The sequence below is a fragment of the Lepisma saccharinum genome, chromosome 19 (assembly GCF_977018435.1).
Source record: "Lepisma saccharinum chromosome 19, izLepSacc3.1, whole genome shotgun sequence".
NCBI lineage: Eukaryota > Metazoa > Arthropoda > Insecta > Zygentoma > Lepismatidae > Lepisma > Lepisma saccharinum.
The window spans coordinates 19,886,579-19,905,459 of record NC_139247.1 but is presented as its reverse complement, the minus strand read 5'-3'; the positions used below and the strand labels follow the sequence as shown (position 1 = coordinate 19,905,459).

At 40.5% G+C, this 18,881-nt stretch overlaps 1 protein-coding gene across 1 annotated transcript; it reads left to right on the top strand.

Annotated features, from left to right (window-relative positions):
• The first annotated feature begins 17,764 nt into the window (after positions 1-17,764).
• LOC146002955 (uncharacterized) lies at positions 17,765-18,292 on the top strand. Its single transcript, XM_083141115.1, has one exon. It carries the CDS (start codon positions 17,765-17,767, stop codon positions 18,290-18,292), a length of 528 nt encoding a protein of 175 aa, XP_082997241.1.
• Positions 18,293-18,881: the final 589 nt, after the last annotated feature.

The window sequence follows — 18,881 nt, the reverse complement described above, 5'->3', positions numbered from 1 at the left end:
GGAAAAGTAACTTTAGAAGTAACTAAAAAAACCTGTTACATTTTCCTAAAAAGTAACAGAGTTGCAGTTATTCCCTTTGGAAGGTAACTGCGTTACAGTTAGGTACTCGATGAATTTAAGTATTAGTTGCAAACGGCGGCATTATAAGTAACAAATTACTTCGAAGCACTGACCCATCTCCACTATTTACTTAAGTACATAGTCTAATCTTCACCTTCCCGTTGCAAATTTCAAACACTTCTGCCTTATAGTGTAAAAATTATAATAAAATGAACAGTTAAATTGTAAGCAAGAAATGCCATCTTTCCAAACGTGAGATCACACATTCCAGTTTGGTACCTTTCTTGAGGTTACTTTTTGGAAATTGGAAATAAGCGAATATTACACAAGAATGAATCCACCACGACAACTAGCGCCCCCCTCCATCTTATGACCCTTTGCCTCACAGAGGGTGGTATTGATTATTTTGGGCATCACTCCTCGAGCAATATGGTTTACCATTGGATCTGATCCCAACAGATACATGATGCTACTATTGACGGGAGTTGAAAAACACAATGGCTATGCAGTTGAACCTGAGTTATACGTATGTCAAGGTGAAGAGAAAATAATACGTATAACTGAGAATTACTTAGAAATCAGATTTACTTAACACGCCATTATTAAAATAACTGCATCTATTTTGAGTTACAACATACAGTATAATACAGGTCATTTCTGTAATAAAGTGCTAAATTAACGAATTTACAAGTTAAAAGTTTAATTCTTAAGTGCATTACATTTGTCACTTGAATAGTTTTATGTGGATTAGCGTTGACTTGCCGTATACAATTTACTTTCTGACCAAGCAGGTAACTTTTCCTCTCTCATGAATTTAAACTCATATTCATTGTTGCAATTAGCCAAAAGTGACAATAAGACGTGTTAAATAACAAAAATCAAATAAAATCAAAAGGAAAATAGATTAAAGAGAATTATGTAATGTTTCAGGAAACACATAAGTAGCATGACATTTTCTTTGCCAAAGAGGGGGGCGGGGTGTACTGGACCCTGTGCTCTTTTAGTTATAGCTACAACCCCCCCCCCCTGTTAGCATCCATGAATGTCCTAATTTTCTGTTAAGAAAACGTGGCCAACCTAGTGTACGTACAAAAAAAATTTGTATCTTGTTCTCAACAACTGCGTCAAATCTCCTCTGATTTCATGCCGCGTGCCGCCTCTGTTCGTTGTCTTCTCTGTGACATCGCCGCGCCGCACTACCCTTTCTCGCAATTCCAGACCGACCGCCGCCATATCCACCTATCCTGTTGCGTATTTGTGTTTTTGTGTGACATTGTTGTAGCTTGGTTACGTACAAATCAACTGTATTTTATGTTATAGGTTGATTGATTGATTGATTTGTTGTTTAAAGTCCACTTTATGCACAGTAAGGCTAACCGGGACTGGACCTACAGTTTAAAGTGGATGTTATAGGTATAACACAGAATTACCTATAAATGCATTACGTACAAGTAAAGGTTAATTAACACGTTTTAAAATTATATTTTCCCGAAACCTACAGTAATTTACGTATAAAACCGAATTACGCAGAACTGAGTTACGTAGATCGTGACAGCTACGTTCAGATTGGGTTCGATTGTTGGGTCGAGTAAAACAGGCAAACAGACAGGCTGATCTAGAATAGGCATATCATATTGTATCAACTTGATAATTCACAGTTAATTCAAATCACCAAATTTCGTACTTGTAACTAATAGTTGCAAAAATATCGCAACATCAAATATATCATGTGATATCGGTTTGGTGTTCTTTGATTTCTTTTTTTACTTAAACCTATCCAATCATTAATTTTACCTTTACACCATGCACCATTAAAGTGTTTATCGAACCTATTGGCAAACAACTAATAAACACAAGAAACCAACCAACACAATAAACAGCGTCTAAAATAGAGGAGTAGCATAACCAAAATCTCTCTTTTCTGTCCGGTTTAATACATTTATTTGGTGTGTTAAGTCCACTTTATGCACAGTAAGGCTAATCGGGACTGGACCTACAGTTTAAAGTGGGATCCGAACCACTATGTGCCTCCACCGGGTATCGAACCCGGAACCCCTTGATTACAAGGCGACGACGTTTCTGTCCGGTTTAAGTACTAGGGTATAATAATCGGAGGTTGAAATATACAGCTAATGAAGGGTTTTCTTCTAATCTGTTAATTCGCTTTCTACTTTTCTAGTGATTAACATTTTATGTTTGCAGTTGCAGGTGCATAAAAATACATGTTTGGTTGAAAATATATTTTAACGCCAAAAAGAAAACTTGTGAACTATCAGTCATTCGTAATGCGCCCCCAGGGCCTCCCCGATGGCGCAGTGGTAGCGTCGTCGCCTTGTAATCAAGGGGTTCGGGGTTCGATACCCGGTGGAGGCACATAGTGGTTCGGATTCCACTTTAAACTGTAGGTCCAGTCCCGATTAGCCTTACTGTGCATAAAGTGGACTTAAAAAAACTCCAAATCAACAAAAATTAATGCACCCCCGAAGCTCGACCCCCTTCCCCCGCACGATGGGGTTGCGGGGGTGTTATTTACGCCACTGGTTATGGCTTATTCTTCTTAGCACACAGTCTAAAATTTTGCCATCTTCTCATTTATTCGACTTCTATTTTGTTTTAACCTAGGTCAAATACGGGGCCATAACTCCCATCAACTTCATGGGTACGGCAGTGCGAGCTTGGCACAATCAATACTTATCAAAGCTCTCAAACCGTTGAACTATCACAAAAGCCATTGTAGAGCCAGTAATTCAGACGTATGGAAACTGTGAGGCTATTCTTTCACTAAAAACATTTAAATGACTATTATCAGATTTTACGATAAAAAGACACAAACCTCCTCCACAAACCATACCCAGACACTTTCAATTCACTATTCTGTTTATGACAGTATTAAAACACGATTTGTGAAAATTTTTGATGAATTTACTTACTTTTATAACTCGTAATGCAAGATAGTACAGTTGTTCAAAATTTTCTTGTGAAGTAATACATTTCAAGCCCGATGAGACGCGGCCAGAAATTTCATAAAATTCCAGATTTTTTCTTGCAGACAACAGGAGCCTACTAGGCGTATGTCCACAATTTTGATGCGAAGAAAATCGTAAATTTCAAGAAGTTTTTACTTGCATTTTGCTATTTATGGTCAAAATTATATGTATCCAGGTTAATTGCGGCATGAGGATGAACTATTAAATATGTGATAAATGAAACACAATCTAAAGGCAGCCACACCCTGCCTGACCAGGATGAATATCATGACTCATTGAATTTGCTGTCAGAATTAGTAGGTCACTCCACTAGACACTAAATAACAAAAGGGGAAGTGAGTTACATTTTCCTTCAAAATTCGATTACTTTAAACAAGAAGAGTAAAGTTATATACACCTGTTTCTTCAATCTATTAATATTTCCAATATCAATTTTCAGCATTTTATGGAGTTGATTGTATCAATATATATTTCAATGCATAATAATTAGGATTATTAAAGTATAATGAAAACATTCATTATAATTGAATTGAATTGTTGTTTTAAGTCGACTTTATGCACAGAAAGACTAATCGGGACTGGAACTACATTTTAAAGTGGAATCCGAACAACTATGTGTTTTCACAGGGTATCGAACCATGGACCCCCGATTACAAGGTGACGACGCTGCCACTGAGCCATCAGGGAGGCCCACACAGACCTATTATAAGTCTCGAAGTAAAAATCATATGTTGCAACAAAAGGAAAGAAATTAATGACGAACTAAGCATGCAAAAACAATAGTAATTTCTCATACACACATTCTTCGTTTGGCAACTTCGCTCATTGCTATACCATTTCTTCCCTCTAATCTCTTCAACGCTGTCACTTACATTGTACTTAATTCCTAGCTATACAAGCGATTTCAGGATTATTGTGTTTCTGCACAGCAAAAACAAGAGAAGAGGGCCTTGGGGAATACTGCACACACTCAAAAAGCCAAAACATAGATATCAACTGAGCAGACGGTCCCACGAATCACAACTGTTGCCACTTTCAGGTGAATGTGGAGGAGGGGATATAAATTATATACGTATACATACGTATATAAACACAACTGTTTATTATTATTATTTTATTTATTTGCTTACATAAACGTCCTCGTTGTGCCCAACGGAGAGAAAACCACAACCGTAAATCTTGGTGCGTTGCCAGAACTAATTATACGTATACAGAGCATTACCTTACATTCGCTACGAGACTCGGCGGCAAGCGGCCCGGTAGCAGCGCTCGTCTTTCCCTGTGAACGGGGTCCGCGAGAGTCGCTAGAATCGGCTATTAAAATTACAGTTTCCATATTGTGTACTAACCTTGAGTACAGAAGGTGTTGAAAATGATGTCCCTCTGCTGCAACACATTCCTGGCATCTCCGAAGGTAATTGGCATTTACACGTGCAAGTTCGTCTACTGTAATTGTCCCGATTTCTCGTACAATACTCTCTTTTAACTCACTGATGGTGTGCGGATTGTCTTTCTATACTTTATTTTTTAGATTTCCCCATTTTTCTTTCCACTTTTATTCAGAACTGACCCTGTTACTCTAAACTATTTTACGAGGTTTAATATAGTGGTTCTATGTGGAACGGGAACACCAGGAAATTTCGTTGCAAAACGTCGTCGCACTTCTCCACAATTCCTCTTTCCGAAGTAATACTCGACAACGTAAATTCTTTGTTGCAATGTAAACTTTTGTTGTGCCATATTAAGCCACAATCTTCAACACACGGACACGACACAACACAACTTCCGAGGGAGGATTATACTGGCGTCAGTCTGCAACGTCAACAGAAAGGGAAAGAGAGCGAAGGCAGGGAGAGCGAAAAAAACAGACTAGCGTGCGACTGTCGCGGACCCGTTCACTGGGAAAGACAAGCGCTGACGCCGGGCCGCTAGCCGCCGAGTATCGTAGCGAATGTCGGGGAATGAATGCTCTGTAGAAGTGCTGAGAGGGTGTGGAATGAAATTTAAGGGGCGCGGTGTTGAAAATAAAGAAAACATGAAACATGCATGCATGTTTTAGCCACTAATTGAAATTCCAATAATATGCCAATGAAAGTGTATAAAACTAGCGAAAGGTGTCCCGGGTTCGATACCCAATGGAGGCACACAGTGGTTCGGATCCCACTTTAAACTATAGGTCCAGACTTACTGTGCATAATGTGGATTTTAAAACTCCAACTGCTTCACTCTTGCTCGGTTTTAGTACAAGACATGTTTAGAAATTTGATTGATTGATTGATTGAGTGGGTGTTTAAGTACACTTTGTGCACAGTGAGGCTAATCGGGACTGAATCTACAGTTTAAAGTGGGATTCAAACCACTATATGCCTCCACCGGGAATCGAACCCGGAACCCCTTCATTACAAGGCGACGATGCTACCACTGCGCCATCGGAGAGGCCAAAAATTTGAAAAGAACAGCTTGTTGAAGGGAGGCCAATGACATACATGAAAAATTGGAAGATTTTTTCCAAGGAAATGCAAGCAAGGTATTTTCCCACGGGATGGGAGGGAATATGTTTCAGAAAATTGATAAGACACATTTGACTTTTTACCCAATAAAAAAAAATTGAAAATTAAGAATTCTATTTACAACCTTTCTACCTGCATATTTAAATTCGATCACGATCGGACGATTTTTTAAATTTTTTGGATTTCTTGTTTGGAAAACGCAAAAAACGGCACTTTTTTTATTCTCAAGACGACTAAAAATCGAATCATACTCGAAAAAGAATTGGTTACTATAGCTTAATACAGAATTGAAACAGTCAAATTTTGATGTAACTCGTTTTTATGTAGGTCTACTGATTAATTTTTAATTGGAGTCCAAAACTCGAGTATACATAATTTTTGATCCGACAGTAGGCAGACAACAAAAACGGTGTATCAACAACGCAAAGGATAACACAAAGCACCTGACACTGAGCTATAGGCACTTATCGACAAACACAGACTACGTGAAACATAAGAAGAAACAATTCTTAACAACAATGCTGACAAAAGAAAGAAAATGGCGGCTTGCCTTTATAAACTGCCGACAGTACAGGAAAGAAATCGGCGATCGGTGTTTACCTGTTGTAAACAATAACAGCGGTCTCACTTTAGAACGTAACATTCGGCGGTGAATATGACATGAGATAGCATGGCACTCTAAGAGTTGTTCTTGTTGAGTTGGTATTTTAAGTCCACTTTATGCACAGTAACGCTAATCGGGACTGGAGCTACAGTTTAAAGTGTGCCTCCACCGGAGATGGCACTCTTAAGAGTTGGTGTTATTGGTTGAAAAATGTGTGCGGAAGAAAATTAAAAGGTGCGCAAACACTTCTTCGCACCCCCAACCCCGGCACTGACAAAGAAAGGGTAGTACAGAGTTGCCAAGCGTCTGGTCTGAACGTCTGACCACTCTCTCCCCTTAAACAGGACAGGGAGGGGGAGGCGGGCGGCGTTTTCGTTTGGTTCGTTTTTTTTTTCAAGGGTAGCAAATAACTCATTGCAGTTCATTCCATCAATACTTGCGTCAGTAACATCTCTATAAGCAAAGGACAATTTGATCAGATCTCAATGTTTTCGTACTTCATTACGTACTCTATTAATTAAAGTAATTATTGTTAATATTATTAATATTAATATACATATTCAAACTTGCAAGCAAAAATGTAATTTCAATCGAGTTCAATGTAAGATTGTTTTTAAGTACACTTTATGCCTAGAAAGGGTAATCGGGATTGAACCTACAGTTTAAAGTGAGATCGGAACCACAATTGCCCATGGCCGTCCGGAAGGGGGGATAGGGAGGGCCGTGGCCCCCCCTGGAAAATGAAAGTCAACTAAAAATATGTATTTCACACATATAATTTCATTTTAGCCGCAATAATATGTGTTAATTATTGTATGAACACCATAAATTCAAATTAAAGCAATGTTTTTTAGGGAACAACACAATTTTTGGGGAAAATTTGCCTTCGTTTGCCCCCCTAGAAAAAAATACCTTCCTTGCCCCTCCCTGGAAAAAATCCTGCGGACGTCCATGCAATTGCCTCAACCGGGTAACGAACTCTGGACCCCTTGATTACACTACTTCCTGGAGAGAGAGATTCCAAAATGGCAAACCTAGGTTTCTCAATGGGTTAACACTCGTATTGTAACTGTGAATAGTACAGGGTATAGAGAATATGAGAATCGCCTTGTAAACTGGCGATATGCAGTGGAGGTGCACTATACACTGGTTTGGTTTGATTTGGTGTTTTAAGTCCACTTTATGCACAGTAAGGCTAATCGGGACTGGACCTACAGTTTAAAGTGGGATCCGAACCACTATGTGCCTCCACCGGGTATCGAACCCGGGACCCCTTGATTACAAGGCAACGACTGCGCCATCGGGGAGGCCCTATACACTGGTTCGAATATTATATTATATAATATGTAATATATAATATATTACATCTTGTATATTATATTAATAACTTACTTTCTGTCCCCCAAAATCTGGGGGAGAGGTTAGTTCAGTGTAATACGACGCCAGGGTTTCCGGGTTTGAATCCCGGCCTGGGCATGACGTGTCCGTTCCTAAATTTCTTCTAAACACCACACATCCGCACCGTTGCGGTTAAATAAAATGGGAGAAAAGCGCTTCCTAATAAAATTATTGAACACTGTGAAAAAGTAATTCACGGACTGTAACTTCTTTCTTAAAATGTGTCAGTCATATTTCTGTCTAATTTCGTTGATTTTAAAAACAATTTTAAAAATATGTATTTTTTAAAATTTATCAAGTGCTTATTTTTATTACAAAGCGAAATGAAATAGAATGTGTATGGATGAATGAGAAAAGAATCTGATTCCAATATTTCAACTGATTTCACAGTCGAATAATCATTACTGACTGAGGGAGCGTAGGGCGGCAGTTGCCCCCCCCCCCCCCACTTTTAGCCACTTTTGATCCGATACTATGCTAAAGCTTATCTATAAAGGAAAAGTAAAGTTCCTTTGCCCAACCCAGTTTTGGAACCCAATCGCCGCCACTGTCGACAGCACGCCTTGCAACACACACCACGATCCTGAGCCCAAAAAAAATTTCCCCTCCTGGCCACCTTTAGTTTTCTTTGTTAGGCTGTGAAGTCAAAATGGAGACTTGCTACTCCTTGCCACAGGCCTGTCTTTCATCCCTCACTCATGTATATGCCAGTGGGCGATGCACTGACCATACGTAGGGGACGATTCGTTGCTGCCACTCGAGAATAGGGAAAACATGTGCCATATACTAAGTTAAATACAATTGAGTCGCTGTAGTTTTCTGGTTTTCGATATCATAGTCTGCTCCAATTGTTCTCACGGTGCCACTGGCGTAAGCAGGATTTTTGTTCTGGAGGGGCTGAAATTGTAAAGGTGTATAGTATATAGCTTTGTTCTAGAATTGTGGGATACCGAATAAAATATATAGGCTATCGTACATTTTGAACTTTTCACTCTTAAAATTGTACTCGAAGACAGAAATGGTTATCGGGTGTCATTTTAACTTTAAGGGAGGTTTGCGTTTACATCTTTCCTTTCTTTGAGTTCTTAACAAATTTTCATCTAAAAATTTGGATTTTCTTAAAATTTCTGGAGGGCAGTAGCCCCATCAGCTCCCCCCTGCGTACGCCAGTGCAAGGTGCTATGCCCCACAGGAAATCGAAACCTTTATTGCTCGCACAAAATCATGTGTGTCGTGTCGTTTCAGTGTGAAATCCCCCTGTAACGTGCTTCTTGAAAACAAAAATTTTGAACTGAAGCGACACAAGCTGCATTTGTAGCTTGGACTGGACTATGTTCTCAATACGGTGCTAGTGTCACCTGTTTCTGTTGTTCCCGCATACGCAATGAATCTTTTGCATTAGATTGAAGGGTCTCGTGTCGCTTGTCGCTTGGGTGTGAAATCACCATGTCGCTCGGGCCGTGCATCAAATTGACTTGGTCTGTTCACTTGTGCGCGGTGTATGTGTTGCTTTAGTGAGCTTTTACATGTCTCTCGAACTTGGCTCTTCTCTCATTGAGAGATTTCACATTGAAGAGACATGTGGTGCTTGAGAATCTCACCAGTCGAACTCAGTCTTCTGGGGCTACCGCTAAGGTGTGAAACGTTGATATTGATTGACTAGTTCCGAAGCGACATGTGTTGTGTGTCGCTTTGGTCTGAAAGCTGCTTGGCATCTCCGTGTTGTTTGTCGCCTGTAACTTTCAGACCGAAACGTCAAGCAACACGTGGATTTCACTCCAAACAGCAAGTGCAAATGACATATGTCGATTGGAAATGCGTCAATCCACAGCAACGTTTCATAACGTAGCGGCAGGCATAATAGGGCTCAGAAACTTGGGTTGGATTGGTGAAATCCTCAAGCAACACGTGTCGCCTGTAAGTTCGGTGTGAATTCTACCTTAGTTTAGAGACATGTATTACGAAAAATATTGAAATGTTAGTGAAGAACCTATTCTTATTATTGATTGATTGATTGATTTAGTTTATTTTACTTCGCGTTTTGTGCCTCTTGGCTAATTTGCGAAGATGGGGATGAGTGATGAAATGATGAAATGGATGAAAATGGACATTCACAAACAACCATACCCGACCGGGATTCGAACCCGGGACCCTTGGCGTCGCAGCGCGATGTGCTAACCACTCGGCCACAGGGTCGGGCTCTATTCTTATTAATGTTTAACTACGTATTTTGCCATTTTTGAACATATGCATCTGCATTCTAGTGACGAAAGAAACATTTTAAGGGTGGAATGTATTTCGGGAAGGAGATTAAAGTCGTACTCTTAAATACGCCACTGTCACCACAGAGGAGGAGCAAATATTTAACGAGTGGAGTAGACGGAGAAAACGAATAGTTAGACCATAATTAAGAACGTAAAAATGTATGTTGTTTTTGTACTATATTGTCCTGTATCTGGCTTTTGTGTTTTAGTCAGATTAATCATTTCCAGTATTCTAGCATAGGAACTCTGGTTGAATATTTTGTTAATTAATACAAGAAGAAATCCTACTAGTTTGCTTTCTTGATGAGGAAATACACAAGCATTTCCTACAATATTCTTTGCTCGCTCACACGCGCCCTCCGGCAGATTGCTACAATTCTTCGTTGATATATATATTTTCCGAGAAATACGAGACATAATTGCCCAAGCTCAAACCGATATATTAAATACGGCTACTATCACACAACGAACCCTCTCGGAACGCAATCGTGAAGCGCCGTTAACATTTCCCATGTAGGCAATGATGTAGCAACGCTGCATTCTCCAGCGTTGCAACTTATGCAGCACTGCGAACAATGCAACGTTCAGAGCCGTCAGTGAAAAATGCTGAGTCATGTAAGTTGAGGGGGAGATCCGACAACGCTGTTCTCTGCAACCGCAGGCCCCACCCCCTACGATCTTCCTCGCTCCGCCTTGACGTCACCGCTGATGTAGTTCCGCAATTTTTCACACACTGCAGATGTCTCTGGCGTCGCACAAACGACACACACGTTGTGTGTAGGTGATAAGCACAGAGCCCCGTTGAGAGGAACCGATAAACACCTGATACACACGTACAGGCACAATGCCCCGAAAAGAGGAACCAGAAAAATGCACTGTTTTGTAGCATAACTCCGAGTACAATTGTCGGACATTGTTCTATCTTTTATCAAAATATAGATCTTGGTCCCCTTCGTCGATTAATTCCACGACATTAAATTTTCCTTTGCCCGTTCGGCCATAATAATAAATAATGTGCTCTCTCGTTCCGAGGAACCACCAAAATTACCTCGCAATGAAAAAGTCCCTCTTAATGCTGGTAATTTTTCTGATCTTGTTCCTCCTAATGACGGGTATACCAACGCACACCCACCCACACACACATACACACACACACACACACACACACATACGTGTAAACGTGGTCTTATAAGGCCCGAGTGAGTGTACATATGTTGTTGGAACCACTATAATTTGATAAATTAGCATAATCAAATTCATTTTAAAATGTCGAGACCATGCATGTGATTACAAATACCACCGTGGTTTTTGAAAATTATCATATATGCAGTTTTCCTGACGAAAAAATGGTTACTACTCTTGTTGGAACCTGGTACCAATATCACCTGTCTAATTTTCGTGTTGTAATTTTAATATAATTGCATCCGTTGCGGGTACCATTCAATATTGCAAAACCCGTCCAACCAATCACAATTCTTGTAGGTCACATGATTTCTTCCTGTGTGTAAGCAGCTACGTGCCATACCGAATTGGGCAATAGTTGTGAAACGCGCTTTACGGCGTCAATTGAGAGCGCGTAGCTTGCATGTATCTGTCTCGGCGCCTAGCATTCGGAAGGGGAGGGGGAAAGGAAGAGTTTCTCTCGCGGCGGAGTAAGGAAGCGATTAACTGCGGCGCAGTCAGTGGCTTACTTAAGGAGTTCTTGCCCCACTGTGGAATTGAGAAAATAATTACATTTACCCTAATCGCTGAATCTAATTTTTACTTTGCATACTTTTTTGTGTTGTTTGAAGATTTCAGAAATGAAAGCAGGCTTGTGTGGCCTATCATACCGCAACTGTGTGAAACAAAGCTCTTTATTGGAACGCTACCAAGCGAAATGCAATATGTAACAAGCGACAAGAGATACGTATCGCTTGGAATTGAACCCTCAGTAATCAATTCGACCTTTCGCATTGATGCGACAGGGCAAGCTGCACATGTCGCTTGCGGGTCGATGCATTAGGTTTTTCGAGCATGAGCGGTGAATTTCTTGCTTTAGATTGAAGTCGCCAGTGTTCGTGGGTGTCCGGAAGGGGGGAAAGGGGGGCCGTGCCCCTCTGGAAAATGAAAGTCAAACAAATAATATATTTCACACATATAATTTCATTTCAACCACAATAATAAGTGTTTTTTAATGCACGAACATGATAAATTCAAATGGAAGCAATGTTTTTTGAGGGAACATTGGGGAAATTGTGTCTTATTTGCCACCCTGGAAAAATACCTTCCTTGCCCCTCCCTGGAAAAAAAATCCTGCTGACGTCCATGGCAGTGTTGCCTGTCGGTTGTCGCCTGCACTTGTCGCTTCGATCTGAAGTCTTCTTGAAGGGGTCTGTTGAAGATTGTAAATAGTATTGCTTTCCGCTCCTCATTTGTTTTTATTTAACTCCCGCTGGGAGCTTCTTGCAAGAACTCGGAATGCTGGGAGCGTGATATTCGAACACAGCGGCATGGTGCATGTCGGCTCGCGGCAGCGGGAGAACATTTCAGCTAGCCTATCGGATGTGGGCCTTTCTGTATTTCTTCAGTGTGCAAACGTATTTAACTATTATATAATACCAAGTGAATTGAAGGACTTGTATCATATGCGAATTTGTTGCTATATCCGTTGTTCCAGCCCTATGGTAAGATAGACAATATGGCGTCATACCCAGAGATGCTAGTTTTCTTTCATGTTGATACGGGGAAGGTATCTACAGACATTTATGGTCCTCCGCGTTCCGGATATAGTGACAGTTTGTTTCGTGCAGGTCAGTGATCATCAGTTGTGACAGTGCTAATTGTGACAGTGTTACAGAACAAACAGTGTTTTTGGTTTGCACAGATACATGTTTTCCGCGCTTTCGTAACGAACATCGTTACAACGAATTTTGCAGTGACCTTGAACTCGGTTGCGATTTAGTAGCATTAATCGTCACGGTACGGTGGAATCAGCTGTTTCAGGAACTCTCGTTCGCGAACGCATGAAGCAATAGCTGACTTTGAACTTTTCTTCCGTTCTACGATTTTCGTCGGAATCAACAATGAAGCTCTGCGGAGAAAAACACAATCAACAATCAACTTCCCGTGAAGTGTGTTAGCTTCGGCAGCGGTGAGTACAAAAGTCTGGTTTCCTATAACATTCCTTTTCCTTCATTGTTTGATAGCCTTTTGTATTCTTGTGTTTATTTCTGCATTCAGTTTCGTTTCTCAGCAAGCATGGCAAACGTAAGAGCATTGATCAAAGAAAGAAGCTCCCACAAAGGGAAACTTATACGCATTCAATCGTATGTCAGTACTTACGACGAATCCTCAGCTAAAATACAACAAATAAAAACCCGCATGGAACATGTAAATGCTATCTGGAGTAAATGGGAAGGCGTTCTAGACACAATAGAATCAGAAACAACCGAGGGTGAGCACGACGCGGAAAGGAATGAAATCGAAGAAATGTATTTTGATTTAAAGTCACAGATGCAAACATTAATTGACAACCATGATAAAGCAACATGTGTAGAAAACAAATGTGTATCTAAAACTTCAAATACGCAAGTGAAACTGCCGGCAATTGCATTACCACATTTTAGCGGTAATTACACGCAGTGGGTGTCTTTCAAGGACACGTTCGTATCGCTGATACACAACAATGTAGATATTTCAAATGTTCAGAAGTTTCAGTATTTGCGCGTATCGTTGAAAGGCGAGGCCTTACATCTAATTCAAAATTTGCCAATGACAGAAGCAAATTACGCTATTGCTTGGGAGCAACTCAATGAGCGATACGACAATAAAAGGTTGATTGCAGTCTCACATGTAAATGATATTTTACATATCAATCCAGTTGTAAAGGAGAATTGTCAGGAACTTCGTGCATTTACAAACACTGCAGTTAGCTCTATTTCAGCGCTCAAAATGATAGCTGACGACACGTCGTTAACTGATATAATTTTAGTTCAGCATCTTGTTTCAAATCTCGATCCTGCAACGAGAAGAGCATTTGAACTAGAAAGTAATGATACTGAATTTAGCACATTAGATCAGCTCTTTAGTTTTCTAGAGCACAGATGCCAGGCTCTTGAAAAGATTAATCCAGTTACGAGTGAAGGTAACAAGGTAGCAACGAAATCATCTACAAATATGCACAAACAGTACAGTGCTAAATGTCAACAATCTTCGAAGTCATATGTTACAACAGATTCTTCATTGTGCATGTTTTGTAAAGCAAACAAACATCGCTTATTTTCGTGTGAAGCCTTTAAGAAAACTTCTATTTCACAAAAGTATAAATTTTTACGTGAGAATCGCGTATGCTTTAACTGTCTTAGCAGCAACAATCACGTTTCGGCACAGTGTAAATATGGAGTGTGCAAGCGATGTAAACAGAAGCATAGTACTTTACTTCATGTAGATGAAGGTACATCCAATGTAAACCAGCGGCGTGAAATGTCATCTGGGGGTCACTTGAACACATCGATGGTAAACAATACAAGCGATTCTTCACAGCATTCAGATCAAGCACCTCAGGTTTCTTATTGTTCAATTAAGCAGAAAAACGCGTCACAGATGTTACTTGCTACGGCAATTGTTCAAGTACAAGATATAGCGGGCAATTGGGTCAATTGTCGTGCTCTCTTGGACGCGGCGAGTCAGAATAATTTCATTGTTGAAGATTTTGTTCAAAGTCATCGTCTTAGAAAGGTAAAGCATCGAGTTCCCATTCAGGGAATCAACAATTCGTCAGCTGAATCGAGTCATTCAGTAGAGATCCGTCTGAGATCTAATAATAGCAATTTTACGACAAGTATTTCGTGCTCAGTGTTGCCAACCATTGCAGGATTAATGCCTTCAGAAAAGTTTGATGCATCTGAATGGAACATTCCAACAGATATTCGTTTAGCAGACCCAAGCTTTTGTTCGCCTGGCAAAATAGTGATTCTGCTTGGTGCAGAGGTTTTCTTTACCGTTATGAAGCCTGAAAAGAGAACAAAACCAGGAAATTTCCCCATTCTTCAAGACACAGAGTTTGGATGGATTATTGCAGGGAAGATTATAGCAACATCTTCTAGCAACAGGATTACTAGGTCATTTTTCACGAGAAAGGAAGATTCTCTCAGCTCGCAACTCCAACAGTTCTGGATCATAGAGGAGATCCACACGAAACTGCAATCACCAGAAGAAATTGCTTGCGAGCAACATTTTCAGCGAAATGTGACACGAGATGAAAGTGGCCGTTATACGGTCAGGCTGCCATTATGTAAGGATCGTTCAGTGTTAGGTGACTCCTCACACTCTGCATTAACTTGATTTCACCAATTAGAAACGAGGCTTCAACGTCAACCACAATTAAAGGCTGATTATACAGAATTTATGCAAGAATATTACCAGTTGGGGCACATGGAACCCATAGGGTATTTAAATGATGTACAAACAAATGACTGCACAAAATTTTTCATTCCGCATCATTGTGTTTTCAAGGATTCCAGTACAACGAAAATACGTGTTGTTTTTGATGGGAGTTCGCCATCAACAAGCGGTGAATCAATAAATAGCATACAAATGGTTGGACCTACCATACAGGAAGATTTCTTTTCCATTGTTCTAAGATTTCGAACTCACAAGGTGGCATTGGTTTCTGATGTAACAAAGATGTATAGAATGATACACATACATCCAGATGACAGGCCACTGCAATGCATTCTGTGGAGAAACTCTCCTCAGGAACTCATAACAGTATTTCAATTGAATACGGTCTCGCATGGGCTTACATCAAGTGCCTTTTTAGCAACCAGATGCCTGAAGCAGTTAGCCGAAGATGAAGCAGTTAACTTCCCACACGCATGTTAAGTGTTGCAGCGTGATTTCTATGTTGATGATTTCGTTGGAGGAAGCAGTAGCGTTCAAGGTGCTTTACAACTTTATCAAGATCTTTCAGAACTTCTGAAAAGAGGAGGATTCATCTTACGAAAGTGGTGCTCCAACAGCACTGATGTACTCAACGCTATTCCAGAATCACTGAGAGAGACTCAAAATCTAATTCATTTTCATGCCAAAGGTGTTAAAACTCTAGGAATTTCATGGAATCCCTCGGCAGACACTTTCATGATTAACATTGGAGCCAAGTCTGTCAACATGATGTCACACAAATCAACCAAACGTCAAGTAGCCAGTGTTATTGCCCAGATTTTTGATCCAATTGGACTACTTTCACCAGTAACTGTAATGTATAAGTATTTTTTACAACAGTTGTGGCTTCACAACATAAACTGGGATGATCCACTTCCAGAAAGCCTGCAAGTTGAATGGGTTCATCTTCATTCTCAGCTACCAGTCATCAGTGAAATGCAAATACCACGTTTCATCCTAACACCTGGTTGTGTCAAGAATATACAAATCCATGGCTTTTCCGATGCATCGGAGAAAAATTATGGCAGTTGCTTGTACGTTCGTTCAGCAAACGAAGAAGGTTACACCGAAGTTCACTTACTGTGCTCAAAATCACGGGTCGCCCCGATCAAGAAAACCACTCTTCCTAGATTGGAACTGTGCGCTTCAGTCTTATTGGCCAAATTACTCAACAAGACTCTCCCAATTTTGAGACTTAATATTGACAATGTTTATTTGTGGACAGATTCACAAATAGTTCTGGCATGGCTCAGATCGCCAGCAAGCAGATGGAAGCCTTTTGTATCCAACAGAGTAGCGCAAATTCAAGAATTTACTCAAACTTATCAATGGAGACATGTTTCGTCCAAGGATAATCCAGCAGATTTAATCTCCCGTGGAGTTAAACCTCAAGATATTCATCATCATTCGGTATGGTTTCATGGTCCAGCTTGGTTGCAAGAAGATGAAACGTGCTGGCCATCATCATCATCTGACACAAGTCTTAAGAACAAAGATGTTCCTGAACAACGAAAGCTTCCTGTAACTACACTGGTGTCTCATCTGCAATCAGAGGCAATAATAAACGATTTTTCTACATTTTTCAAATTGTTAAGGATTGTAGCGCTCTGTAAAAGATTCATTCGCAATTGTAAAAATGCAAGTAACAAACAATGCGATCCACTTACTTCAATTGACATTGAAGACGCTACTCAAACGTGTGTCGTTATGACACAAATTTCGTTCTTTCATCGAGAGATAAATGATCTCACTGCCAAAGGGCAAGTATCCAACAAAAGTATCCTTAAAGACTTACGCCACTTTCTGGATAATCAGGGAATTCTTCGTGTTGGAGGTAGGCTAGAAAATAGCAACTTGGAATTCAGCAGCAAGCATCAAATCATTTTGCATCCAAAAAGTCACTTCGCCCGTTTACTAATTGCATCAGAGCATGAACGATTGATGCACGCAGCACCTCAATTGTTAATCTCATCCATTCGAGAAAGGTACTGGATACCTAGAATACGACAAGTTATTAAGCAAATCATTCATCAGTGTTTAACTTGTTATCGTTTGAAGGCATCTGCAGCACAACAGCTAATGGGACAGCTCCCATCCATCAGAGTTACACCTAGCAAGGCATTTAATCATGTGGGCATAGACTATGCCGGACCATACGTCATCAAAGTAGGGTCAATCAGGAGTAAAATCACAAAGAAATGCTACATAGCTCTTTTTACGTGCCTAGCCACGAGAGCAATACATCTTGAGCTAGTAACAGACCTTACTTCTGAAGCTTTCATAGCAGCATTGCGACGCTTTACAGCAAGGCGAGGCAAGTGTTCCACCATTATCAGCGATAATGCCACAACATTTCAAGGAGCGAAGAACGAACTTCAGAAACTTGAATTGCTATTTCAATCGCAAGGATTCAGTGAAGACATTCAAAGGTATGCAGCACAAGAAAACTTTCAGTGGAAAAACTCACCTCCACGTAGCCCATCGTTCGGTGGTGTCTGGGAAAGCGCGATAAAATCCATGAAGTACCATCTTCGTAGAGTAGCCAAGAATGCTGTACTGACATACGAAGAGCTGTCAACTCTTTTGTGGCAAATCGAAGCTTGCTTAAACTCTCGACCTCTTACATCCTTACCTGATTCTCATGAAGAATTTAATTACCTCACTCCAGGCCACTTTCTTATTGGTGGTCCACTAACTTCCTTTCCTCAACCAGACTTAAGTGATCTCAAGGAAAATAGACTTTCCAGGTGGCAACGAGTTCAACAGTTTCAACAAAGGATTTGGAGAAACTGGTCCCGAGATTATCTTCATGGTATGCAACAGCGTCAGAAGTGGACAACCACGCAGCCCAACCTGCAACCAGGACTACTTGTGCTTCTGAAAGAAGACAACCTACCCCCATTATCTTGGAAAATTGTCATTATAGAGGAAGTGTTTCCAGGGAAAGACAATTTAGTTCGTGTAGCCGTGGTTCGCACCAAGGATGGAGTGTACCGAAGGGCTCTCAGTAAGATTGTACCTCTTCCAGATGGGAAGATCAATTGAACTTTCATGATTTAGTTTGGATGCTGTGCATTCCAACGGGGGGGAGAATGTTGAAGATTGTAAATAGTATTGCTTTCCGCTCCTCATTTGTTTTTATTTAACTCCCGCTGGGAGCTTCTTGCAAGAACTCGGAATGCTGGGAGCGTGATATTCGAACACAGCGGCATGGTGCATGTCGGCTCGCGGCAGCGGGAGAACATTTCAGCTAGCCTATCGGATGTGGGCCTTTTTGTATTTCTTCAGTGTGCAAACGTATTTAACTATTATATAATACCAAGTGAATTAAAGGACTTGTATCATATGCGAATTTGTTGCTATATCCGTTGTTCCAGCCCTATGGTAAGATAGACAATATGGCGTCATACCCAGAGATGCTAGTTTTCTTTCATGTTGATACGTGGAAGGTATCTACAGACAGGGTCAGGGGAAGAATTCTGACGCAGGCGACAAGCGACAGTGTGCTTCCACATCGATAAGAGACACGGGTCCCTTTTGGCTTGTAGACTAAAACATTCACCGCCCGTGCACGACAACAAGTGGAGGCGTCACGATGCACAACATTGATAAAAAAGCGACATGCAATATTTGC